The sequence below is a fragment of the Gouania willdenowi genome, chromosome 10, assembly GCF_900634775.1.
Source record: "Gouania willdenowi chromosome 10, fGouWil2.1, whole genome shotgun sequence".
Classification (NCBI taxonomy): Eukaryota; Metazoa; Chordata; class Actinopteri; order Blenniiformes; family Gobiesocidae; genus Gouania; species Gouania willdenowi.
The window spans coordinates 13,665,966-13,692,405 of NC_041053.1; the positions used below are offsets into that span (position 1 = coordinate 13,665,966).

Below are 26,440 nucleotides of genomic sequence, written 5' to 3' on the forward strand. Positions count from 1 at the left end.
TTATTTATTTCAGGCTCAGTATTTGTGATTTATTGAAATGTAGTAATTGAGAATGTAATTGACTTTCTGAGGATAATAAACAACTGTAATTTAATTATAATTGTAATTTTTTTTTAACTGTAATTGAAAATGTAATTGTAACTGAATAATACAATTGGCCCCAACACTGGCATGAGGACACCATCATCACCATCATTGTATCTTTTCTTACTCCTCTAACACGTCGCCAACCTCCGTCTCCGTCTCCGTCTCTGTCTCCGTGGGCGGCTCCAGCTGAGCAGTGAGGAAAGGGTTAAAGAAGAAGTCAAAGCCAAACTGCAGCGCGCTCTGGGCCGTGCGCCTCCAGTCGTGTTCGATCTTGTACTGCCTGCGGCTGGAGACCAGCGCGCCGTGGCAGGACAGGCAGTGGATGGCTTTGAGTTCGAACACGGGCCACTTGGAGCCCAGCCGCCCCTCCAGGATGGTGCTGAATTGCACCAGGCTGCCCGTGTTCAGGTGCAGAAGCACCGCCTTGAACTCGTTGCTGGCGCGCAGAACAATGTCCTTGGTGGCGTCTTCGTCCTCCACTATGGTTCCGTTCTTGCTCTTCCTTTCCAGCGGCATCCCCATCGTCACCTCGAACTTGTACCTGTCGAAGCGTTTGATGTGGCACTCGTGCTTGGCGAGCTTTTTCAGTTTGCAGAGCGGGTCCTGTGGGGGCCGGGGCAGGGCGGGCAGGGGCTGAGGCTGGGGGTTGGCGGTGGCGTTGATGGCCTCACACAGAGGATACGGCTCACCATACAGACACCGCATCCAGTTCCCCACGAACACGGGCAGCAGGTTGATGACGGACTGCGGCCCGTTCTCGATGTCAGTCACGCGGACGTATTTGAAGCGTCCCGTCCAGGTGACCCGGTGCCCCTCCAGGTGTGAGCAGAGGATCTGGGTCTGGGCCATGTTGGCCTCCTTCCAGGCCAGCGGGCCACACATGTTGCTGTAGCCAGGCCACGTCAGGGTGGAGTTGTAGACCTTCATGCCCTCGGAGCGGTACACGTACATCCAGCAGAAGAGCACGACTGCACTGAGCCACACCAGGATCAGCTTCACCACGCTGCTGCGTGACAACGACTGGAAGACCACGATGGGGTTGAGACTGAAGCGGGTCCACAGCCTCAGGACCACGGGCACAAAGCAAACCGTCAGCGTCACCACCATCTTGGTCAGCTCCAGAGTGAGAAACCACTGCAGTAACTGGATCAGGACCATCGCTCCCAGACCCAAGGAGAGGATAGGCAAGGCGAACAGGAAGAGCAAGTAGCCCACACAGGTGCGGATGAGTCCGATGGCAGAGGCGTTGTTGAGGAACACCAAGCAGAGCTCGCACCAGGTGAAGCAGACCAGGTACGGCACCAGGCACAGGTAGGTGCCTTTGAAGCCCCTGAGCTGGGCCATTCTAAACAGCAGGTAGAACAGGTGTCCGTACAGCAGCCACGGCATCCCCAGGTTCAGCGCCACGGCGTCCCCCAGCGGCACCGTCAACAATGTCATCCCAAAGATCCTGAAGAACCTGAGCGAGTCGGGCAGGAGGTGAGTGAGGGAGCATGCCCCTGAGAGCACCTCGGTGAGCAGAGCTTTACGGGCAAAAAGCTGAGCAGAGGCGTGGAGGCTGAGGAAGGCTGTGATGGTGAAGAAGAGAGCGATGGCAGCCAGCTCCGAGCACGGGATCCACGACTTATCAGCAACAGGGAAGGAAAAAACCACAAAGACCACCGAGAGCAGGAAGTACCTGAGGAAACAAAAGACCCTCTGTTCTCACTGTGTAGCAGATCAAACACATACTGTACATTATAAGGGTGCATGTCCAATACTAAACAATAATCAGAAACTATTTATTGAAAAGGCTGAGACTGAAAACTTGCAAGACAAAATTAACTTTTAATCACTACACACATGGACAACAATATAAAGCTTTTGTGTGTTAGTTAGCGGCACCAGGTTGTGGAACAGTTTGTGTGTGGAAATAAAAAAACAAAAAATGTCTGAATTTAAAGCAATTTAAACATAAATACATATAATTTTTCTTCTCGAAGCATAAGTCTTATTATAAATAGGTATGTATATACACATGTGTATGTTTGGACAGATGAATGTATAGTGGGTTACATGAATTGCATAATTATATAGATATATATCAATGAAATATGTCTCCTTTAACAGTATATAATAAGAAGATGAATGTATAGAAATAAAGATAGTAGTAAATATTAAAAGGTAGGATCATATAAGTTTATACTTCCTCCTAATTGATTTTTTCTTACACCCTCCTTAATACATTACATATTATACATATATGTTACAGTATTTAACCACATTTAATACAGTTGGTTGTATTGTTTGTTTGGTTAATCGTTGTATGTAGGGCTAAGCACTTGTCAATAATAAAAATGCATTTATTTATCAGTTGATCAATGGAGCATGATTTTAACTGCAAGCTCTATCAAAAGATCATTTATGACACTATAACTCAGGGGTGTCAAAGTTATTTTTGCTCAAGGGCCAAACACAGTGCAGTATGAGCTCAAGTGGGCCACAGATTAGTCAGAAAAAAAGTGCAACTTTAACGCTAATATGCCCTCGTTTTTACTTCCTCGTATAAGTGATACATACATTTTAAAAGGTGCCGACAATAGCCAAGCAATAAGTGACAGATATCAGTCCCTGCAAGATCAATACTTCAAGAATACTTGATTTTGTCGGCAATTTTGAGTTTTTTTCACAATTTGCAATAAAATAAGACTGTCATTATGCCAAATATTGTGTCATTTTAATACATTTATTGCATTTGGAGGGACAAAGAACTTAAATATTAGGTAATTTATGCAATGATTCATGTTTTCTCTGTCATTTTTACTTTTTCCTGTGGGCCGAACTGGATGAATTTGACTCATGTGCTATAAGTGTCTTTAAAAAGGCTCCGTAGAACAGTCGGGAGGAAATGTGTTTGATAAATGAAAGCAATACATTAAACATATTATATACATGACTAGCTTAAAGTTTATTTTAGTGGCATAAGCAAAATATAATAATATGTGTTAACCAATTTTCTGAGGAAAAAAAGGGAGGCAAACACTACAGTGTTAAAGATTGTAAAAATATAATGAATTTGGACACGTGGAGGAGCCATTGTGTATTTATGACATGTTATTTATGTAATGGATGTTTTTTCATAAGATGCTTTTCCGCACTTGAAGGAAAAATACACGCACGCGCGCACACGCACACGCACACACACACACACACACACACACACACACACACACACACACAACACACACACACACACACACATTCAAATAAACAGCAGGGTGTGGTTGTCTTTCAGTGAGAAAAAGGTACAAATGTGGCATTAAGAGAGAAGATCAAAGCACTTGGTGACGTTTATGATTATTTGACGTGGAAGCAAAGATTCTAGTTCTAATTATCTGCTATTTGCTCCTATTATGTTTACTCATAATCCCTGCGGCACTCAGTGATCCTGAACTTTAGTGGTTAAACCAGTAAAACCTGAATAAACCAAACACTGATTATCACATTTAAAAAGTCAAAAGCCAACATCATTAGGCCTGTGAATAAAGTGTAGGAGTGAAACGTACAAATAAGGCTCCAAGTGGGTCCATCCAAAGTTGGTCTCAGCCTGCTCCAGGTCCAGTTTGGGCTCAAAGTGGGCGAGAAGGTCCGTGAGAGCTCGGAAGTTTTCCCAAGCTTTGGAATTCTAGTGAAAAAAACAAAACAAATCAGTGACTTCTGTGAGATGTGGTGAAAGAAGGAGTGTGTGTGGAAAGTGTTGCTAACCTGGAAAACCCGCAGCGTGCAGATGACCATGGAGAAGAAGGACAGGTAGAAAACCAGCAGGGGGATGAGGAAGATGAAGAACTCAATGGTGAGGTTGGAGATGATGAAGAAGAAGATGAGGGCATTGACATGGTGGGTAGGGATGAGGGCGCTGAGCCACTGCATGCCGGCCCGTGAGGCCCAGTCGATGAGATGCTCTTTAATCTCCAGCAGAGCAAACAACGGGAACTTCAGCAGCTGCAGAGACCAAGGAAAGAAGGAGGAGGAGAATCAGCAGTAAAACCTGCTCCTGGGTCAGTACCACTCACCTTCTGATGCAGAGGCAGCTCATCTGGGTTCTTCACCACCACGTTATCATCGTCATCGTCATCATCACCCACTGCAGCCGCCATGACGGGTGATGGTGCAATTCCCTGTGCATATTTCTTGGTCATCTCGATAAAGTCGTCCAAACCAAAGTGGGAATTAGCTGCAAAGTTCAAATAATTCTAACTTTTTTGTCAAATATAAGATGGATTAGCTGAGTCATGGAACACACGTACCACTGGTGACCATAGTTTCCAGGACTCGCCGCTGCTTTTTGGTGGAACTGTTGAGTGGACCTCGTGAGATGGGACTATCTGAGGATGGAGGACAGAAAAGATAAAGGCAAGGAAATCATGTCCATACCAAGCACCTCGAGGTTCATGGAAAATTGACCCGACAACATGCCCAGATCTCCAATGGCCTGCTATTTACGAGTAGCTAATTAACAGCCCTTGCGTCTACACAATGGAGGAGATGAGGACTTACAAAAGCTTGGATGCATATATTTTCTTTAAGTTAGTAGGGCCAGGACAACTCGTCGACGTAATCGATGACGTCGAAATACAATACAAAAAACACGTCAACGCAATATGTGCGCGCCAATGCGTCGTCTGACCAAAACAAAGATGGTGGCGCCAAAAAATAACGAACGTGAGTGGCTCCTCCGACTTTCAAAAGTGCAATGCAGCGAAGACAGACACTCATTCGTCGAAAGGTAGCTGTTCCCCGTAACCCTCGTCCTTTATCCGGGTGTGACCGAACGGCAGCGGCATCAGCAGCAGCAAACACGCACCGAACCAAGCGTAAAAAAACCCACACTCTCCTTACAACCAGTGCATAACATCAAATGGCTCTCACCATGAAAATATCAACAAACAAAATCTTTGCTCTTTTCCTGAGTCAGGGTGAGAAGTTGCTCTACACCAGTGGTTCCCAAACTTTAATATAGAGCATAATGATGGAATGAATGAGAGATAATAAACATTTTAAATATTCCGATTTTGTAAATAAGTGGAATAAAACAGTATTTAGTGGCTCCTGAATAGATTTATTTCTATAGTTTTTATCATTTCGTGTCATCATCATTATTCTAATTATAATTTTTAACTAAAAATGAAACCCCATATTTATATGTTAATGTATCCTATTTTTTGTTGGAAAAGCACTTTCTGTAATAGCGTTTCGAATTTTGAGTTTGAGAAAAATGTGAGTGGCAGAGTGTATTTAAGTTGTTATTTTCATGTGAATGAAGAAGAATTTTCAACATAAATCTTAAGTTCTGTTGGTTCATGAACGACACCATGACAGGCTGCCGGTTCCCACTGCCTTTTTATTTTTTAATGACTGATGCATTATTTTGTCATTTTTTCTTTATTTTGGAATTTTGAGTTGAAGAGCAATAAACATATATTGCAATGTTAAGGAATTCATGTTTTTTTTTTTTTTTCTTTCATTTTAGACATGTAAATCAACATGTATAAATTACCTTTAGTCAATTAATGGGGAGATAATCGATAATCGTGATATCCTTAACTGAATCAAAAATCAATCAAAAGTGAATCGAATCGATTTGGGAAATTTTAATCGATACCCAGCCCTATTGTTGAATGTTTTCTGTGGCACCTTTTGATCATGTAAAGCACATTGAGTTGCCTTGTGTATGAAATGCACAATACAAATAAATTTGCCTTGCCTAAAGTGTGACTAAGTGTGATGCGCTGGAGGTTTGAGGAAATAATCCAGCAGAGCGTCCTGCTTTACAGACAGAGATGTTTGCAATGAAACAGAACCACAGGCTTCCAACATAATACGCTATTTTAAATATAAATTGTTTAATGCCTTATGGAGCTGATGTGAGCGAGTCCAAACTCAAGCTGAGCCTCATTTAAATATGTGTGGAAACAGTTTCTGGTGTCCATCGTCTCATGCTCATTTCACCAACCTCTGCATATGACAGCTTGTTTCAATTATTATTTACTCTGTAGTGGATCAAACTGTGGCTTTACATTGGACATAGTATGAAAATAGTTGAACATCACTATGGCAACGTGGACAGAAGTATGTGTCTGTCAGAGTTTCATTTATCGAGCAGCAGCAGCCGAGGTGCAGCTGATATGCTCCACGACACACGACCGTGTCTGCAGAAAAAGAAGGAGTGGACGGCGTGGAGAAAATATAATGAAATGTAACACATTTTGTCCCGTCTAGAACTGGTAAATGTGAACATATTGAACTCCATGACAGTGTCAGTTTGAATAGATTCAAAAACAGCGCAGCTGCGCTGCTTTTCTGACTTACATGCATGGGAGAATAGAGCCCTTACACTGTACAATTGCAATGTTTTAATTTTAGTGAGGTTAGTACACATTCAGAGCCAGAAATGCAATGGGACTAATATTTGCATCATAATTTATTTCAGTGTTTTGGTTTTTGGCCTTGGTTTTTCTCATCTTCGGCTTTCGGTTTCGGCCAAGGATTTCAATTTTGGTGCATCACTAATAGATATAGTTGTGTGTCGTCTGCGTAGCTGATAATCCACCTTACAGTTCTAATGAATTTGTCCTAAAGGAAGCATATTCCTGATTGAACCTGATCCAGTGTTTTTGTCTCGTACCTGGTTCTGTGTGGACGTGCTCAACGTTCTCCAACATCTCCGATATTGCGACGGATTTCTTCTTCTCTGGGTTCAGCTTCCAGTACATGAGCAGAGCTGCTTTCCTCACTCCTCGTTCAAAGCGTGTCTCTGTGCACAGCTTCTTCACCTCCTCATAGTTCTCCAGAGTGATTCCTGAAAACAACAAGGAGCAAAGTGAACGTCATGTTCCACTAGTGTATCACGGCTCGTTGCAGACTGACAAAACAAATGAACAGTGTGTGTGTGTGTGTGTGTGTGTGTGTGTGTGTGTGTGTGTGTGTGTGTGTGTGTGTGCATGTGTGTTACCTTTCCTGGAGGCCATGCACTGCCGCAGCACTCTCACTGCATCCTTACGTCCCTGTTTGGCGGCCTGGATGATCCACGTCACTCCTGTGCAGTTGTTCAGCTCCTCGTCCCTTTCCTCAGCCAGAGCCAAAAAGTATCGGCCCATCTGGACACGATCACACTCTTAGACTTAAAAAACAAGCATTACACACGTCTCTGTAGTGTGTTTACTGAGGCTGACCTTCAGTTGTGCTCTGGCGTCGCCGGACTTTGCATTCGCCTCCAAATCTTCAAAGCTGAGTTGGACTTCTGGCTCTTTGGACACAAACAGTGGAAGGTTTAATATTGTTTAATACTGAGCACTGATTATTAGTGATACATAGCTTTCAACGTGGCTGAAGACATCAAAATGACAAAACTTTTTCTGTCTTTACATCCTTCGTTGAATGAATATTAGGGTTAGAAAAAAATTAAGGTTACATTCAGACAACAGGTCTATAAGCACAATTCTGTGCTCATTTATATTATACATCTATCAGTTTAGAGCAGGGGTTCTCAACCTTGGGGTCACTGGCAGGGCCTCACCAGATGCCTTCAAGAAACTAAGACTTTTTTTCTTTATTTTTCTGCAACTACACCAAACCTGCCATATTTAAACCTATTTTCATCAGTTTTTCTTTCCATATTTGTGCTCCCTTTAATGCATTTTTGCAACATTACTTCCATTCCTACCACTTCTCCATCGCATTTAAATGCTTTTTCTGGAAATTTTTTTCCCCAACTTTCAAGACATTTTCGGCACCTATAAATCCTTTCCACCACTTTTCCCACCTAATGTCCCACATGTTGACCCATTATTGTCACTTTTAACCTCTTTTCACCATATGGCATGCTTATTTTGACCAATTTAACCACATTCACCATTTGTCATGCCCATTATTTGCCAGTAATTGGTCAATAACAAAAGTTAATCTCAATACTTTGTAATGTACCCTTTGTTGGCAAAGACAGAGGTCAAACGTTTTTCTGTAAGTTTTCACACACTGTTGCTGGTATTTTTGGCCCATTCCTCCATGCAGATCTCCTCTAGAGCAGTGATTCTCAACTGGTGGGTTGGGACCCAAAAGTGGGTCGCTGATCTGTACTGGGTGGGTCCCAGAAAGCTGGCCAAAAAAACCCAAAAAACTTAATGTCTGTCATGTGTGACTTCTTTTGACAGGCATGCTGTGAAAAGCATGTTGCACAGCAAAATATATAGATTTATGTTTTAAAAGAGATTATATAAGCGTGTTTTCAACAGCTATCTTTAAAAAAACTACATTTGGTTGGTTGAATTAAAAGAAAAAAAAATGTGGGTCACGATTTGATGACCGAGGCAAAATGTGGGTCCCAGGGTGAGACATGTTGAGAACCCCTGCTCTAGAGCAGTGATGTTTTGGGGTTGTCGCCGGGGTTGAGATCTGGAGACTGGCTAGGCCACTCCAGGACCTTGAAATGCTTCATACAAAGCCACTCCTTCGTTGCCCGGGGCGATGTGTTTGGGATCATTGTCGTGCTGAAAGACCCAGCCATGTTTTATCTTCAATGCCCTTGCTGATGGAAGGAGGTTTTCACTCAAAATCTCAGGATACATGGCCCCATTCATTCTTTCCTTTACACAAATCAGTCGTCCTGGTCCCTTTGCAGAGAAACAGTCCCAAAGCATGATGTTACCACCACCATGCTTTACAGTAGGTATGGTGCTCTTTCTCATCCAAACATGACAAGTTGAGTTTTTACCAAAAAGTTCTATTTTGGTTTCATCTGACCACATGACATTTGCCCAATCCTCTTATGGATCATCCAAATGCTCTCTAGCAAACTTCAAATGAGCCCAGACATGTACTGGCTAAAGCAGGGGGACACGTCTGGCACTGCAGGATTTGAGTCCCTGGTGGCGTAGTGTGTGACTGATGGTTACTTTGAAGAGTCAGTCTTCCCAGCCTGGTGCAGGCCTACAATCAAGTGGGAGCTGATGTTCAGCTCCCACTTGAGGTCCTGAGTGATGATGGTCCCCAGGAAGCAGAAGTACTCCACAGAGCTCACTGTAGAGTCTCCCAGGATGAGGGGGGTGAGGGGGGCTGGGTTCTTCCTAAAGTCTGTGATCATCTCCACTGTCTTTAAAGCGTTGAGCTCCAGGTTGTTCTGGCTGCACCAGGACACCAGCCGGTCTGTCTCCCACCTGTAGTCAGACTGTTGCTTGTTTGTAGGTGACCAAATAATTATTTTACTGAGGGATTTATCAATAAATTAATTAAAAATCCTACAATGTGATTTTCTGGATTTTTTCTTCTTCTCATTTTGTCTCTCATAGTTGAGGTATACCAATGATGAAAATTACAGGCCTCTCTCATCTTTTTAAGTGGGAGTACTTGCACAATTGGTGGCTGACTAAATACTTTTTTTGCCCCACTGTATCTGTGTATAAGTGCTAATGTGTATGTATATATGAGTAGCTTATAGATGAATTGATTATACTGGTTATAAGGAGGAGGTTAAAATAGGATTAAATAAGTCAGACTTCCTCCTACTCCTTTTTTGAACATGTAAATGTTTTATTGAAATCGTCTTACTTTGTGTTTTTTACTTGTTTTGGAAATTAACTTGTTTTCTTGAAATTCATTTTATTTTTTCATTTTTTTACATGTTCAAAAAATATATAAATCAAGACTTAAAACACTGTCTTATTGCATTGTTTTCAAAACCTCTCCAGACGTGATTACACTAAAAAAATCCTGAACAAAAAGCAGCTGCGTAAATGCCACATTTAACGTCAGTGACATGTTGCCACATGACAGTGGGAGCTTGAAGTGATCCTGTTGGCCTTCTGACAGAGGCTGTCAGCTTCAGCAAGTACGAGAAAGCCCCAGTGGAACCAGTTAACTCATTCACTGCCAGCCATTTTCAAAGCAGCCAACCCCATATTGCCAGGCGTTTTAGAAGATTTTTACTGATCTTTCAAGACCCACAGAATATTTTGTACTATGACAATGTGAAATAATAAACCAACTTAGACTCTCTACTCTACTTTCATCAGAATTTTTTTTTGTTGTTTCTAGCTTGTTTTGTTCTTCCGTAATCAGTAGTTGTACAGAGGCAAGTTTCACACAAATCACCAGTTTGTGACAAAAAGCTGAGAAAAAAAGCCTTTTTCTGAAAAAAATCTATTAGTTACTTTAAAACAATTTTTTTTTTTGCTTTAGTGACACCTCAACATTGGTTTCCTTCTATAAAACTACAAAAACAACACTGCGACCAGGCTTTTGATGGCAAAATTATTATTATTTTTCAATCTGGGTCAGAATTGAATAGTTTTCTTACTGTATTTTGACCTTCCTCCAATTCCCCCCTGACCCCCCGTCATTCTCCACACACGCAACTTCCTCCTCCTCCCGGACATGCCGTGTGTCAACGCTTGTGCCGTTTTTTTTTTATTGTTTTCTCTCACTATTGCCACACACTCAATAGTCCAATAGTCCACTTAGTTCCACACATGCTCTGGTCGAGTGTGCGCTGCTGTGAGCTGCTGGGAACTTCAGCATCAACTCTCGTAGTGGTGAAATACAGGTTGATGTTACATTTAATGCGGGTCGATACAATGCTGAGCAGTGTTTTGTGTGACACCAACTACGCGGAGAAGTCCTCGTGGTAGTAAAATCTGAGCTTTGTAGTTAATTGGCCCGAGAATGTTTAAGCCTTAACTCCCAACGGACGCCTGCCGACGCTCCACGAGCAGTGATCACATCATAAAGCTCACACACTGCAGAGATATTATCTTTTCCCTTCCAGTCAGCACAATGGGAGCGGCTGTTTTGCATGCATTGCTATGGTGACAGAGGGACACCGTCAGCAGTGAAACTATGGACTACCAAGGTCAAAGGTCAAAGCCTTACCTGTTTCAGACATGGGAGGAGCCTGTAGTGGGACCGGATCAGTGTCTGTGGAGGCTGCGTTGAGTTGAGATCGTCCCACCTGAGAAGGAGTCCTGATTGGCTGCCTGAGGGCGGAGGCTGCTGGTGGTGATGAAGAGGAGGAATTCATTCCTGTAGAAGAGTGAGGCGAGGAAGAGGAGGGTGAAGATGAAGGTGTGGATGGGGGCGTCGGCATACTGGGACTAGGATTAGGCCGCTCTGATGGAGAATTAGCATGAGGAGAGGGGGGCGTAAGGGAGGGGGGGGTCACAGGTGGAGAACAGAGCTTCCCATTGGACGGGTCACCTGAACGCTCCATGGCTGAAAAACACAAAAACATCACAGATTATAACTCTTTATAGTAGAACTCATGTTGAGAGTGATTAGAGCATCGTTTTTCACCCTTAGGATCCTGAACCCATGTGCGGTCGCCTGGAAATAAAATGGGGTCCCCTCAAATGTCCAGTAGTAATAAAATGAAAAAATAATGATTCTAATTTCATCTTTTAATTTTATTGCATCTATTTTGCACAGTTAAAAAAAACAATAAATAATATATCAGAAATAGACGTACAGTGCAGGAAGAGGCAGAAAGCACAAAGAGCTTAAATAATTATTACTCTTTTTCAAATTAAAAATCCACACACAATCTCAAACAACTGTATTCTACACTTTCACTTTCTCATATATAAATCTAGCTCACATAAAATGCAGCATAAAAACATCTGAGCTAGTGCATATTATCACTTTGTGCACTAATCCCTACTATATGATCAAAAAACTCATTTTAGAGATAAAAAAGTCTCTGGGGTCACCAGAAATCTGTGATTTGAAAATGGGGTCATGACCCAAAAAAGGTTGGGAACCACTGGATTAGAGTGACAGTTGGACAACAGCTGACTCAGCTGTTTTTAACCATACGTCCACTGTGTTAAATCTCCGAGTCACCAAATTAAAGACAAAGTTATCATGTCAATCAAAAAGGCAATCCGACTTCCAGCAGAATTTTTGAGAGCTGTGTGTGTGTGTGTGTGTGTGTGTTCCTTTAACACAGGATTCAAGTGGAGGACGACTGGAAGTCATGCTGTAGCTTCTTTAGCACTCACACCATAAATAACCTTCACTCCAGACTTTAAGTGGGTCGGAAACTTCACAAATCCAACCCCGTAAAGTTAGGCTCCTGAAGTAAATAATAACATTTGTTTTAGTTGTTTTTAAAAGGCTGTATGTGACACAATGCAGATACCTAATCTAATTCACAACAGAACATCAGTTGGACTTGTGATTGGATATCTATAGATATTAACAACTAGTTTTAATGTGACATCCTATTCCAGGGGGCCACATACGGCCCTTCGGCTAATTCATGTGTGGCCCCCAACGTAACCCCCCCCCACAAAATTACAGAAAACTAAGCAAACAACAAAAATACACAGAGTAAGTCCAAAAAAAAGACACAAATTTAAAGAAAAATATACAAAATTTAACAAAAAGAAAAAAGAGACAACGAAAACTAAAAGGCCAAAAAAACAACAAAAAACACAATAAAATAAAAAGACAACAAAAACTAAAAGGCCACGAAAACACAAAATTACAGAAAAATACACACACACACACAAAACTAAAAATAAATAAAAACAAAGGGACAACAAAAACTCAAAAGCCACAAAAAATCTAAATGATACAAAATAAAAACAAACAAAACATAAAATGACGCCAAACACACACACACACACACACACACACACACACACACACACACACACACACACACACACACACACACACACCAAAGTTTCCATTCATTCACTGAGTCTCACTTTATTCACTCCGTTGTCACACTGCACACAAACTGTCATTTCGTTTATTTAGTGTCTCAGAGTTTAAAAAACACTATCAATTTAAGCATAATGTGTCAGTAATTAATTCAACACTGAGCTAAAATGTCAATGTCTGTTAAAAAAAAAAAACCTGATGTAGATGTTTGCTAACAAATATTGATCCTTAACTGCAACTGAGTAAAATGTTTTAGTGTGAACTAAAAGCAAAGCTGCCATGTGTGCTGTAGGTTATATCATTATCCAGTGAACTGTGCTGCTATATTAAGACCACAGACAGGAGCTAGAATGTGTCCTGTTGCAGTTTAGAAACCCCCTGTAGGACCACCTTAGAACACCTCATTAGGTCTGATTAATAGATCAAATCATTTCTGAATTTAGTGACATTTCCTCTATTGTATAATATGATTAAAGTATATTGATATTTATTACTTATCATGCAGACACATTTTATGTAAGTGACAACTGAGTTACACGGATAATGTAGCAGTCCTGTTTGTAGCTAACATGTATTTAGACAGCACAAACAGCCTTTTCTTGATTAAACAGAGGGATCTTATAGTACTTTAATACAAATGTACTTTCGTTATTACCTCAGTTGGTCCTCTTGTAAACACACAGAACCATTATTCCCGTTCGTTGTGTGGAAACGATCTGTCCTCTAAAAACACGCTGAGCTCAGACACTTCAACCAGCTGTTACTGAACCCGCCTACCTCTCGTTCTGCGAGTCCTGATTGGACGAAATAAAACTAAAGACATTCCTAATGTGATGTGATTGGCTAAACTAACTGGAAGGTCCCTGGAGCTCTCACAGACAAAACTAGTCGAACGTAGAGCAGTGACAGAGTTACAATTAATTCAATGAAAAATATATTTATATATAAAAACGTATCTAAAGCTCGACTCAAAGGTAAGTATTATAGTGATACACGTATTTTTAAGATTTAAAAGAACAAATTATTTTATTTCAATAGTTTTTGGGTTTTTTGTTTTTCTACCAGTGTGATAGAACTTTTACCAGGAGAGGGCAGTCAACAACTTGTTGTTTGGTGATGTCTGTTCTATTGGCTGCCTTACCTTTCAGAGAGAGATAAAAATAAATAATAAAATAAAATAAGAACGGCCTGTGTTAACGAGATAAAATTCCAGGAAGAAAAAAAACAAGGCTTTTTTAATTAAAAAAAAAAAAAAAAAAAAAAAAAAAATTCTATGTTCTTGTCTTTCTAAATTAACAAGATATTACAGAATAATCGTGTCATCGGACTTGCAGCCGCATGTCTTGGACACTGGGGTAAAGACAGCTGTCAACTGATCACCACCTGGTGGTGAGTTGGCTCCGATGGCAGGGGAGGAATCTGGCTAGACCTGGCAGACCCAAACGTATAGTGAGGGTCTGCTGGGAACGCCTGGCAGAGTCTCCCGTCAGAAGGAGCTTCAACTCCCACCTCCGGGAAAACTTGTCTCGGAGGAGGCGGGGGACATTGAGTCCGAGTGGGCCATGTTCCGTGCCTCTGTTGCTGAGGCGGCTGATCGGTGCTGTGGCCGCAAGGTAGTCGGTGCCTGTCGTGGCGGCAATACCCGAACCCGTTGGTGGACACCGGGGGTGAGGGATGCCGTCAAGCTGAAGAAGGAGTCCTACCGGGCCTTTTTGGCCTGTGGGACTCCGGAGGCAGCAGACAGGTACCGACGGGCCAAGTGGAGTGCAGCCACGGCGGTTGCCGAGGCAAAAGCCCGGACATGGGAGGAGTTTGGTGAGGCCATGGAGAACGACTTCCGGACGGCTTTGAAGAGATTCTGGACCACCATCCGGCGTCTCAGGAGGGGGAAGAAGTGCACCGTCAACACTATGTATGGTGCGGATGGTGCGCTGCTGACCTCGACTCGAGACGTGGATAGATGGGGTTAATACTTCAAAGACCTCCTCAATCCCACCGACACACCTTCCAATCAGGAAGCAGGGCCCAGGGACCCGAGAGTGGGCTCTCCTATCTCTGGGGCTGAGGTTGCCGAGGTGGTTAAAAAGCTCCTCGGTGGCAGGGCTCCGGGGGTGGATGAGATCCGCCCGGAGTTCCTCAAGGCCCTGGATGTTGTGGGGCTGTCATGGCTGACACGACTCTGCAACATCGCGTGGACATCGGGGGCAGTGCCTCTGGATTGGCAGACCGGGGTGGTGGTCCCCCTTTTTAAGAAGGGGGACCGGAGGTTGTGTTCCAATTATAGAGGAATCACACTCCTCAGCCTCCCCGGTAAGGTCTATTCAGGGGTACTGGAGAGGAGGGTCCGCCGGATAGTTGAACCTCGGATTCAGGAGGAGCAATGTGGTTTTTGTCCTGGCCGTGGAACTGTGGACCAGCTCTACACCCTCAGCAGGGTCCTTGAGGGGTCATGGGAATTTGCCCAACCAGTCCACATGTGTTTTGTGGACCTGGAAAAGGCATTTGACCGTGTCCCTCGGGGATTCCTGTGGGGGGTCCTCCGGGAGTATGGGGTATCGAACCTCCTGATAGGAGCTGTTCGTTCCCTGTATGACCGGGGTCAGAGTCTGGTCCGCATTGCCGGCAGTAAGTCGAAATCGTTTCCGGTGAGGGTTGGACTCCGCCAGGGCTGCCCTTTGTCACCATAAAAGTTATGAACAGAATTTCTAGGCACAGTTAGGGCGTTGAGGGGGTCCGGTTCGGGGGCCTCAGTATTGCATCACTGCTTTTTGCAGATGATGTGGTCCTGTTGGCTCCAACATACCGTGACCTTCAACTCTCACTGGATCAGTTCGCAGCCGAGTGTGAAGCGAGAATCAGCGAGAAGCGAGAATCAGCACCTCCAAATCCGAGTCCATGGTTCTCGACCGGAAAAAGGTGGAGTGCCTTCTCCGGGTTGGAGATGAGGTTCTGCCCCAAGTGGAGGAGTTCAAGTACCTCGGGGTCTTGTTCACGAGTGAGGGAAGGATGGAGCAAGAGATTGACAGGCGGATTGGTGCGGCGTCTGCAGTGATGCAGAGTCTGCACCGGTCCGTCATTGTAAAAAGGGAGCTGAGCAAAAAAGTGAAGCTCTCGATTTACAGGTCGGTCTACGTTCCAACGCTCACCTATGGTCATGAACTTTGGGTCATGACCGAAAGAACAAGATCACGGGTACAAGCGGCCGAAATGAGTTTCCTCCGTAGGGTGGCTGGGCTCTCCCTTAGAGATAGGGTGAGAAGCTCAGTCATTCGGGAGGGGCTCAAAGTAGAGTCGCTGCTCCTCCGCATCGAGAAGAGCCAGATGAGGTGGCTCGGGCACCTAATTAAAATGCCCCCTGAACGCCTCCCTAGTGAGGCGTTCGGGGCACGTCCTGCCGGAAGGAGGCCCCGGGGAAGACCCAGGACACGCTGGAGAGACTATGTCTCTCGGCTGGCCTGGGAACGTCTCGGGGTCCCCCCGGAAGAGCTGGAGGAAGTGGCCGGGGAGAGGGAAGTCTGGGCCTCCCTACTGAGGATGCTGCCCCCGCGACCCGGAAACGGCTAAGCGGGAGAAGATGGATGGATGGATTACAGAATAAAGTAAGAGTTTTACAACAGTTTTGAACATGCTTTTCTTTCTTTAGGTAAATATGAATCTTTTATCCAAGTCATCCAAGAAGATTAACTTTCCAGATATATTACTGATAAAATAATATTTATAATAATAATAACATTAATCGAAAGTTTAGTTTTCCAAAAGAGTTTAAAAAAATGCAATAAAAAAGTGACCTTTTTCTCCCACGGTTTAAAATAATTCATGTTAGGTTCTTTTCACTCTCACTAATTGCTGCACATGAAATGGAAGCGGATTATGGCCAATTTTGATGGAGAAAATAATTTTGGGCAAGTCAAAAAAAATCAAAATGTCAAGAATAAAGTTTAAATTTTATGATTAAAGTTGTAATTTTAAGACAAAAGTTGAAATACAATGTCGAGATTAAAGTTGAAATTTCAAAAATGGACTCAATATTACAACATTGTGATAAAAGTCAAAGGTTTGCTCATAAAGTCTAATCTACGGAAGCTGACTAGGGCCAATTCAAAACGATCTTCATTAAAACTGGCCCGAATCTGTTTCCGTACAGCTCCTCATTATCAACAGATGGGATTAAATGTTGTTTTTAAACCCAACTTTCAAGTGTAGTTTAATGCACAGCATTTTGCAGGTGGCCACGATCTGCTGTTTGTTGTCATATGGTGAATTGGCCCTTGTCAGTTTCTGTAGATTTGACTTTTATCACAATATTGTATTGTGAGTTCATTTACAAGATCTTAAATTTAATCTCGTCTTTTTTACTTTAATCCCAACATTATATTTCAACTATACTCTTGAAATTTCAACTTTAATCTTGATTTTCCCAAAATTATTTTCTCCATCAAAAGTGGCCCTAATTTGTTTCCATAATGTGAGAATAAAGAATTACATGTGTAGCATCAGCTTTTTCAAAGGCAGGTAGAGAAATAATTTGGTGTTGTTGTGTCCAGTGAGAGAATGAAACTAGCCCTACCTTTGATTGCTTGTCAATTAAACAACTGCTACGATAGAGTAAATAATGCAAAACGTGCAGAAAAGCTTCAGTTAGATTTATGAACAACAAAAACTTGTGATAGTAGTCCACTTATGTAGTTTTTAGTTTGGATTTAGAGCTGTTTTAGCTATTATACTCACAGGGGCGGCCTTTGTTTTGAAAATTCTGGAAACTCACAAAAGGAGCCATTAAACAGGCAGATAAAAGATAAACAAGTTCAGATGAAGGTCAATCAGTCAAAAGGAAAAACTCCAGACTTTAATTAAATATACCATGAGACCGCAGGACAAAGTGATTGAGAGTTAATTGAAGTCTGGGTATGAGCATAAATAACTCGCCATGGGGGAATAAAAAGAACATTTGGAATGTAATTACTTAACTGCAGTGGCATGGAAGCAGTTATGTAAAGTAGATCTTAATTATTAGATTAACACAATCCATTTGAGAGGATAAGTGAGGCTTTGTGTACTGGTTTGAGGCTTTTATATGCACACCTTAAATCCACATTAGGAAATCTGTGTTTTCTAATGGCTCACACACACACACACACAGACCAGTAACTGGTTAGGCAAAGCAGCTTAAGAGACGTGCGTTTGTAATAATCAGTGTGTCGGTTTAAGTCTTTTGAATATGGAAACCATTTACTGATTTATCCTGGTTAACTTGTTGGTGATATTTATAATCTAAACAGGCCCAGTCTCTATAGTTCAACTTCATTTCTCCTCAGAATCAGTCATTTAGGATTGAAGAGAATATTAATGATGTGTTAGGCTGTGTTTCTCAGCTGTTTGATAGAAAATGGAATTAGTTTCTAAATATACAATGAGTAAATTCATGTTTTCTTCTCTGGGTGGAGGTGATGGTCAGGGTTGGGGTCAATTACAATTGTAATCGCGTAATTGGTCATTAATTACAATTATGCCGGAATTATAATTGTAATCGTAATTGGAAAGAAAAAAAATCTGTTGCCATTGTAATTGTAATTAAAATGTAATTGAGTTCAGAACATTTACTTTGTAATTGTAATTGGCATTGAACATTCTATAAAAACTGTCATTTACAATGTATATAAATGCAAAACTAGGGAACCGTGTCATAGTTATACGGCTTACACATATGCCTACGTAGTGAAGAATTATTAAAAAATGTTTCATATCAACTTTACCTGTCAGTTCTCTTGAGGATCTTTTCACAATTTAAAAAAAATAAATCGAGGGGTATACTGACACAAAAAAGGCTCAGACCCCCACACCAAAAATATCAATCCAATATTTCCATGGATAAGGAAGATTAACAGGTAACCAAGAAATTAAAAACAAATTAGATGATTTTTTTTCTTCTGTATTTTACAGATGATTTAAGCCATGTGTCAAAACCGACCCATTATCATAAGAGATGCTAACACAAAGCTATCACAAGAAGAACTTTTATTGAGTTATTTATTAATGGCTCAACAATTGGGATTAATTTTAAATTAACTTCATTAATTAGTGAGGATGCATTGGCATCATATTGGTCATTTTCTCACTTCAAATGTACTTTCAAAAGTGGAGAATCAATAGAGATATTTAGCCTCAGTGTGATTCAGGTTTTTGTCATTGTGGGTTCCAAATGCGTCTTGGGAAACTTGGAAGTAAACTTCAGTGGGAACGTTCATCATCCTAATCATACTAATAGTATGTAATAGACAGTATATACTCATTGAGTTTGTAGTGTATAGTATGGAGTGTGACATTTCCAACACAGTCTGGGTCTCGGATACGGCCTTGAGCACAACACTAGTTTTTCCTAGTGATGTGTAGTCTGAGAGCCACCTAAAGTTTATCCTATATAAATGCACTTAATCAAAATGCCCTAAAATTCCCAGTCATACAGTGCTTACATTGTTTTGAAAAATGTCTGAACAAATGTTGAAAACAGTTGACTCATAATGAAGGGAACATTTCAGCCATGGAACATTAGGCTCAGAACTTTTAGTGACTCCACTGGTGACTCATGCCCTGAAATCCTAATTACCTTCATATAAAGGTGTGACGTCACCACCAACACTCCAGATGTGAGTTTATATTGTGTAAAATAGGTCAGTGTGCATTACTGCAGTCTGTCTTTTTAACATAGAACTGTGTGCTCATTGGAATAAGTGGATCTCTAGCTTTATTTGACATGTGACCCATTGGTTGATCTTGAATATCTTATTAAAAGCTCCGGGACTTCAAACCTCCAGCTGTCATGAATATGTTGAGCTTATTAATGTAAGCTCTAGTGGATATGCAGGGAAACTGAGGTGATTATGCTAAGTTCATAATATCAGTGAGTGCATGTTCTCCCTTACAGGGTGAAGGAAAAAGAAGCTGGTCGAATAATATAAAGGCGAGACATACTGTATGTGGCTTTTCTGTGAAACAGTGATAACATCCATCAATTGTACTCTTTCATAATCACAAATATAATGAGCTGACTTTGAATATCATTGTCTCATGTTGTATTATCAAAGGCTGAGACGCCATGAGGTTTAATCACAAGGTCATCGTGACGTCAAAAAGGAAAAGTTTCTGTTTGTGTTTCTTTTGCTTCTATGAACTGCACAGCTGTTGTTCTATCAGATAAAATACCATGTGGTCTAAACCAGGGGTTCTCAACCTCGGCGTCAGGACCCCATTTGGAATCGCAAGACACTGGGAGGGGGTCGCAAGATGCCTTCAAGAAACTAAGAATATTTTTTGAACAATTTGAGCCCATTTTTGCTTATTTTTACCCTTTTTCTCCAACTACACCAAACTTGCCATATTTGTACCTATTTTCATCACTTTTTCTTGCCATGTTTTTGCTCCTTTTTATATGCTTTTGCTAAATTACTAACATTCCTTCCACTTCTCCATCAAATTTCAATAACTACACAACTTTCAATACATTTTCAGTGCTTATAAACCCTTCCACCACTTTAAGCATGTTGCTTATGTTGAACCATTGTTGTAGTTTTTAAACTTTTTTTACCATATTTTATGCTTATTTTAGCCAATTTACCTACATTTACGATTTGTCATGCCCATTATTTGCCAGTTTAAAGTAATAAATTCATGCTAATTGTTCCAACATTGACACTATGAACCCTTTACCACTTTTTCTGTCCGTCTTTGGCCACTCTAATTTGCAACTTTTAACCAACTCTGGTTTTTAAAACCCCATTTCACAACCTTAATCCACTATATTTGTCCCTTTTAACTCATTTTATTTATGATTAAAACAAGGACATACATCATTAAGATTAATTTATATACTAATAATAAACTTCCTGGATAACAGTGGATATTATTAAGATAAATAAATAAATGTGTTTATCACAGACCATCATTTTGCTGACTTTATGGATGGTCCCCAAAAATCTTTCTTTTTATTCCCCCTTAGAGATGGACCTGTCTCCACATGACTATTCTAGAATGTTCATGTCTGTGTTCAACCACCTTCAGGTACACTGGGGGTCTCTGTTACCTTTATTTTGGGGGTCATTGGCTGAAAAGTTTGAGAACTACTGGCCTAACATGTGTGAACCAAACAAACAGGGGGGAAAGGAACATCACTGACACTGTCTGTATGCTACTGATCCTCAATGAATTCTCTATAAACACAAAAATGTGTGGCAAACTCTCCTTACTTTGCATGCAAACATAAAACCCTAAACACTCTGAGATCACACAGGAAGGAGAGTTGTGACACAATTGGACGTCGTTTCTGACTGTTTGCCTTGTGCTACTTCCACTTCCTGTTGTGTGCTCTGCCCTGCAGCAATGAGCTGCATATGTTGCAGTCACATAGGGACGACGTGTGTGGTGTCGCTCACTCATGAATGGCAGACATGGAGGCAGGGCAGGCAGCTGTGTGTAAATAATGTAACCTACAGAAACTAGGTCACACCCGCTTAGACAATTTTGTCTACTGTTGTGATTTGATGAGTCATATTTTTGGCTTGGTTAAAAACGCATTGGAATTCAACTCTTTAATCTTTTAACTGAAGGTTTTTTATTGTTGATGAAGACACAAAACACAAGGGAGGTGTAGACTTTTCTCTCTACTTTTTTATGATAATAGAGTTAAAATATTAACCATTTATTATGAGGAATAAAGCCTTTAGTCTGGACTTATGGAACAAGTAAACATGTAGATTTTCTCAGTAAACTTAAATAGGGCAGGATATGCATCCACTGTTCAACTATGAGAAACATTTTTCATCATTGTTATCATCAAATTTGTGTCGGGATCTGTATTGTTTTTGGCGTTTATAGCTCTCATGGTCCTCTTTTAGTTATACCTTCTCAGTAAACTTGTCTTTAGTTCGTGTTTGGTTTCCTAAACTATTGTGACTTTGTGTTCCAAGGTCTTCCTGCTCGTGTCTCCACCTCCCAGTGATGTCAGTGGCTGTGTTCGAAATCGCATACTGATGTACTACTGATACTAACTGTGACATCAAAGGCTCAAACATACAAGGGGTCCAGGCCAATTAAATGCAAAGCTCAGATTTTACTACCACGGACTTCTCCGCGTAGTTGGTATCATCCACATTAAATGTAATTCTGACCTTGTGAGTGATTAGTTTCCACATGTTTGACACTCAGGTGTGGCTCGTTCCCAATCAAGCCTCCCTCGCCAATTATCTGAGAGTTTGGACACTGAACTATTTCTGTTTTATTGTCCTTTTGTGTCTATTTGCTCCTGCTCGCTGCCCATGGTGTCTCCCTAACTCCAGTTTTTCCCTGTGCATGTCCGTATATTGTGAACTTCGGTTTTTTGGGGCAATCTTAATAAATCACGGACTAATTACCTTTGCCAAGCACGAAGTGCAGAGTGGAAGGTAATGTTTTATCCTGCGTTTGTCTGTCTGTCTGTTTGTTTATTAGCAAGATAACTTGAAAGGTTATGAACAGATTTGAATGAAATTTTCAGAAAATGTCGATAATGAGACAAGGAACAGGTGATTACATTTTGGTGATGTTCTGGATTACCAAAAATGAGAAAATACCAAACAATAGGAAAATAGGAGCTGTGCCTGAGCCTGAGCCTGCTCCTTTAAGCGTGGTAGCTTATGGGTAATGTAGTAGTGGTAGGGAAGTGCATTATGTGTATGTCCCGCCCAGTACTCGTGCTGTACTTGGCGGGGGTCTGCGCTCTCCGAGTGCTCTAGTAGTAAGCATGTTATGCCTGCCTGCTGCCTCTTTCTCTCTCTGCATCTGGGTCATCCACCACATCCACTCATCACAGAACAGCCAACCTTGGACTCAGCAGAGAGGGAACATTTGGACATCCTGTCTTTTTGGCAGAACTTGATTCTCCTTGAGCTGAGTTCAGGAAAGGCTCCACCTGAGGGAGTTACTGCCTGTGGCCCTTACCTGGGCACTCAACAAGCCAAAGGAGGACCCCAGAACCAAAAAAAAAAAAAAAAATAATAGTTCTGGTTCACGAACACAGCCCAACCCCATCATTCCTTGCTAGCCACCCTCCAACGCCAGTCTTCAGCGGCTCGACCCTTCAAGCAATGAGTCCTACTCTAGTGACTACTAGCTCCCAGACAAGCTCTCTAGCGCCCTGCCCACTAGCTCTCAGGCTAGTTCCCTAGCTCCGTTGAGATCCAAGGCTAGCTCTTTAGTTCCCGCTAGTTTCCAAACTACCTCTTAGACTTCTGCCAGTTTCCAGGCTATCTCCCCTGTTTTGGCAACATCTAGCCAAGTTCCCCAGTGCAAATTGGCTCCCAGCCTAGTTTTCCTCGAGCATGAAGCAAGCTAGGAGCAACCTTCTGAGCTCTGACACCACCCATGCCGACTCCCCGAACCACGCTTCCCACATAACCACCTGTGCTGGCCCTCAAACCAAATTTCCGGTGCCAGAACCATCCCTGGTAGAGAGCAGGTCCTGTCCAGCCCGCTGAGCGCCTGGCTTCCAGAACTTGGCCTGGCTGTGTTACTTTAAAAATTAATTTTTTGCATGAAATCATGAACTGGTTTTTTGAAGAGTGTCTATTTGTACAGTTGCCATACAGCCAACCCCCGGTACAGTTACCAAAGTACACGTACACAGCGTCTTAGGTTAGGGTTAGGATTAGGTTCAGGGTTAGGGTTAAATTATAACCTAATATCGCAACAATTTTTAGAATTAGGGTTAGGGTTAAGATTAGGGTTAGGTTTAGGTTAAGGTTTAGACTTAGTATCACGTGACCTAAGTTGGCCAAATAGGGGCGCTGCATACGAATAGAATGTCGGTATATTGATACGGCCTTACGGATAGCTACTGCCTATTTTGTAAGATAGTCTTGGTCTCTTTCGGCATCTGGGTCCTCCTCCAGCACACCAAGCTCCTGTGATATGCATCTCTCTTTCATGTCTTTGCAGGTAGTTGATACTGTGATATTAACTGTTTAGATGGCTTAGTCTAAACTCTGCTCTGAAACTGTTCATTTGAACTGGTGTGCATCGGTTGTTTTGGTTGCGTCTCCTCATCTGCACCACTGCCAATGATGTATTGAACCATTTAAGCCAACAAATGCTGTGACACCAAATTACCGTGTCAGCCATCGCCACTTTCCAACAAAATGCCACTGGATTTGAGTTCCCGGGAACGATATTTTCCCTGTGACCAACTTATGTTAATTTCCACTGTTTTGAATTCCCACGATCTTCCAAAATGTAAGTAACGGATGCAGGAGAAACATGCAGGACTTTGACAAAAGTAGCAACACAATCTCATAGAGGATGTTGAAACTTCTATTGTTTCGTGCAGTTTTGAACAAATTTAAAACTCATGTATTTCAAATGGAAGTTATTTCCTGCTACCGAGAGCAAATTTCAAGTCCAGTTAGGTTTTAAATCCTGGGTTAAGTCCTGATGTAGATTTAGGGTTACGTTTTTCGTGGCAAGGTTTTAGGACTGACTTTTTTTGCTTTATCATCCTCCCTAAATTTAGGTAGGGGGCCGAGAGACTTGGTAGAACGTAGCCACAGGACAAAATTAAAACTAGTGGTTCAGGCAAATGAAACACAGTTCCAGGGAAAGCTGTCAGTTCTCAGAGAAAGTCTAGGCAGTGGAAACACACTTTACTTTTCCCATTTAAGCAACTACAATATTAGCTCAGTACCTCTAAAAGGTTTGAATAATCAAATAGAGCAAAACACATTCAAGACAAGTAACCCATAAGCTATTTGCAAATCAAGCTTGAGTTGACCTGACTCACATGTTTAGCCAAAATTTTACCTTTGTGCTCTGGAAAGCAGCTGAAACAACATGCTGATGACTGGTAGAGGAATGTGAAGTGGGGAAGTTAACTTTCCTTCCTTTGACAACAACAATTGAGCTGTCAAAAGCTTTCTCACTGGTTTTTAACCACAACCTAAACAAATACAGTAGCCTAAGTGGTACTTACTCACATGCAGGTTTATGAAGACATAACCAATAGTAAATGCCGACATGCTGATTAAAGCAGATTAGCAGGGTCCAAAGAAAGAAAATCTCATGATGTATTTTTTCAGCTTTGCGTTGCAACATTTGATTGTTTGTTGGCAGGAAGGCAATTCATGTTAAAATATGTGAACACATTACACAATATGTGACTTATTAAGGATTTTAATGAACATTTTCATAAAGCTGAAGCAACTCTCCAGAGTAAAGATAATATATGAAACACAATTAAACATTCTGAGCAGAAAATCAAACCAAAACCCAACATTAACAATGCAAAACTCAACTTTAACAGATGGCCTCTTACTGCACACTACACGGTAACTCTGATGTTCACTAAAGAATAACTAATATTGTTGTTGGTTAGTTTTAATGGTTCGTATTGATTTGCTGTTTCACATAATATTATTGAGGGGTAGAGCATGACTCTGCATTGTCACAAATTATATTTAAAGTGTGGGAATCTCTTTATCAGAGTTGAATTTATGGAATCAGAACAGTATCATAATGAATGAACTTTTGCAGGGTTTTCCCACAAATACACATGCTTTGTTTCGCAGTTGTATTTCAGATTCACAAATGCACACGATCTGTTTCGCAAATATATATTTTGTGCAAAATTGTAATTTAAATTCTGAAATGCACACGCTCTACTTCACAAATATTATTTTGAGGCACACTTGTAATATAAATCCACTAATAATGGGAATTGCTGAATGTGCATTTACAAACTGCTTCTATGCTGTGAAACCTCTGTGTATTTGTGAGAGAAATCTGTGCGGTGAATTGACGCGGGTCAACGAACATCACCATTGGCTGATAAAAGTTATTGAGAGATTCATCAGCCAATCAGGTGTGTTTGCAAAACTCCAATTCTTTAATGAAACCCAAAATGGATTTGTGTGCACACATGTAAAAAAAAAAAAAATACTCAACGGTTTATAACAGGGTATCAGACTCAAAACGCCACTCACTTGTTCTTGTTCTTCTTGTTCTTCTTGTTCTTCTTCTTCTTCTTCTTCTTCTTCTTCGTCAATTTCTCATTTATTTGCGAGTCAAATATTACGACTGTTGGTGATACCAAATCATGACCACATGCCTACAGTATAAATAAATGAGACCCATTACCCCGTACGTGTCACGGGAGCGGCAGGGGGCACCATTTTTCAAATGACTACTCCTCCATTAGTTCTCATTAGATTGGAATGCAGTTTGGTATGAATACTCTATGAATGAATATGATGACACGCTCGGAGACCTTTTTTTTTAAATGGGGCCCGGGGGCCCACACCCCACTTCTGGTAATTTCCAAATTTATGGGAACATAGTCATGTGATATATCGTTTCAGAGGTAATTCAATGTAGATTACAATTAGAGGCATGGAAGCCCACCCCCCTTTTTTAGTTGGTTTCTCATTCATTTGTGAGTCAAATATTGCAACAGTTGGTGGGACCAGATCATTGACACATACCAATAAATAAATGGGGCCCATTACTCTGTATGTGGCACAGGGAGCCAGGGGGGACCCATTTTTTTACTCTGTGGAATCGGGTCACTTGACTGAATTCTTAGGAATGTTGTACATGCTATTTGGGGCGGAGACTTTCCGCCGTAGTTCATACAAACTTA

The 26,440-nt window shown here is 41.5% G+C and overlaps 1 protein-coding gene across 1 annotated transcript; it reads right to left on the reverse strand.

Annotated features, from left to right (window-relative positions):
- Positions 1–152: 152 nt before the first annotated feature.
- On the reverse strand, positions 153–13,557 carry wfs1b (Wolfram syndrome 1b (wolframin)). The gene is made up of 10 exons (XM_028458859.1): positions 13,439–13,557; positions 10,990–11,328; positions 7,299–7,372; positions 7,079–7,223; positions 6,752–6,925; positions 4,374–4,451; positions 4,140–4,300; positions 3,832–4,068; positions 3,633–3,751; positions 153–1,765 (listed from the first exon to the last, which is right to left on the reverse strand). The coding sequence occupies exons 2-10, from the start codon at positions 11,324–11,326 to the stop codon at positions 208–210; spliced, it is 2,883 nt and encodes a 960-aa protein (XP_028314660.1). The 5' UTR covers positions 11,327–11,328; positions 13,439–13,557; the 3' UTR covers positions 153–207.
- Positions 13,558–26,440: the final 12,883 nt, after the last annotated feature.